The 463-nt window shown below is 56.2% G+C and overlaps 1 protein-coding gene across 1 annotated transcript in view; it reads left to right on the top strand.

Annotated features, from left to right (window-relative positions):
• Positions 1–313: 313 nt before the first annotated feature.
• LOC103611439 (zinc finger protein 239) overlaps positions 314–463 on the top strand; it is a gene marked incomplete at both ends in the record, with an annotated part of 10,505 nt that continues 10,355 nt past the window's right edge. The window contains one exon of the mRNA XM_008628965.1: positions 314–457. Coding sequence (XP_008627187.1) covers positions 314–457 — 144 coding nt within the window. The remainder of the gene's footprint in view (positions 458–463) is intronic.

Raw genomic sequence — 463 nt, 5'->3', positions numbered from 1 at the left:
TGCAAATGGCCTGTAAAGCTGGTGTCTGTATTTAAAGAAACAAAATGGGTTATTTCTGATGGAGGTTCCAACTAACAAAGTCAGCCAATGACATTGGCTCTCAGGGCAAGACCATGTGGATGTTGGAATGGCTGTGGCTGCAGCAGTGTTTGGCTTTTTTGGTTGGCATAGAAAAATGAGCTCTGAGCAGCATCTCTGCCAGGGAGGAAAGTGCCCCTGGAGACTGGGGCTGAGAAACCGGGGTCGCTGTGAGCACTCGTGGGTGTGAAGGAAGCTGGCAGAGCTTTTTCAGAAGTGTTTGCTTTTCGTGCAGGCTCGCTGTCTGATCCGGCAGAACGGGACCCCGCAGCTGCAGGAGCCCAGGCGCCTGTCGGCTCTGCTGCGGGACTTCCTGGAGTGCAGCCTGGAGGAGGACGAGGAGCGGCGCTGGGCTGCCCCGGAACTGCTCACGGGGGATGTGCTG

This window comes from Corvus brachyrhynchos, unplaced genomic scaffold (genome assembly GCF_000691975.1).
Source record: "Corvus brachyrhynchos isolate BGI_N302 unplaced genomic scaffold, ASM69197v1 scaffold1440, whole genome shotgun sequence".
NCBI classification, from domain to species: Eukaryota; Metazoa; Chordata; class Aves; order Passeriformes; family Corvidae; genus Corvus; species Corvus brachyrhynchos.
Note: the sequence above shows the minus strand (reverse complement) of the source record. Positions and strands in the feature narration are given on the sequence as shown.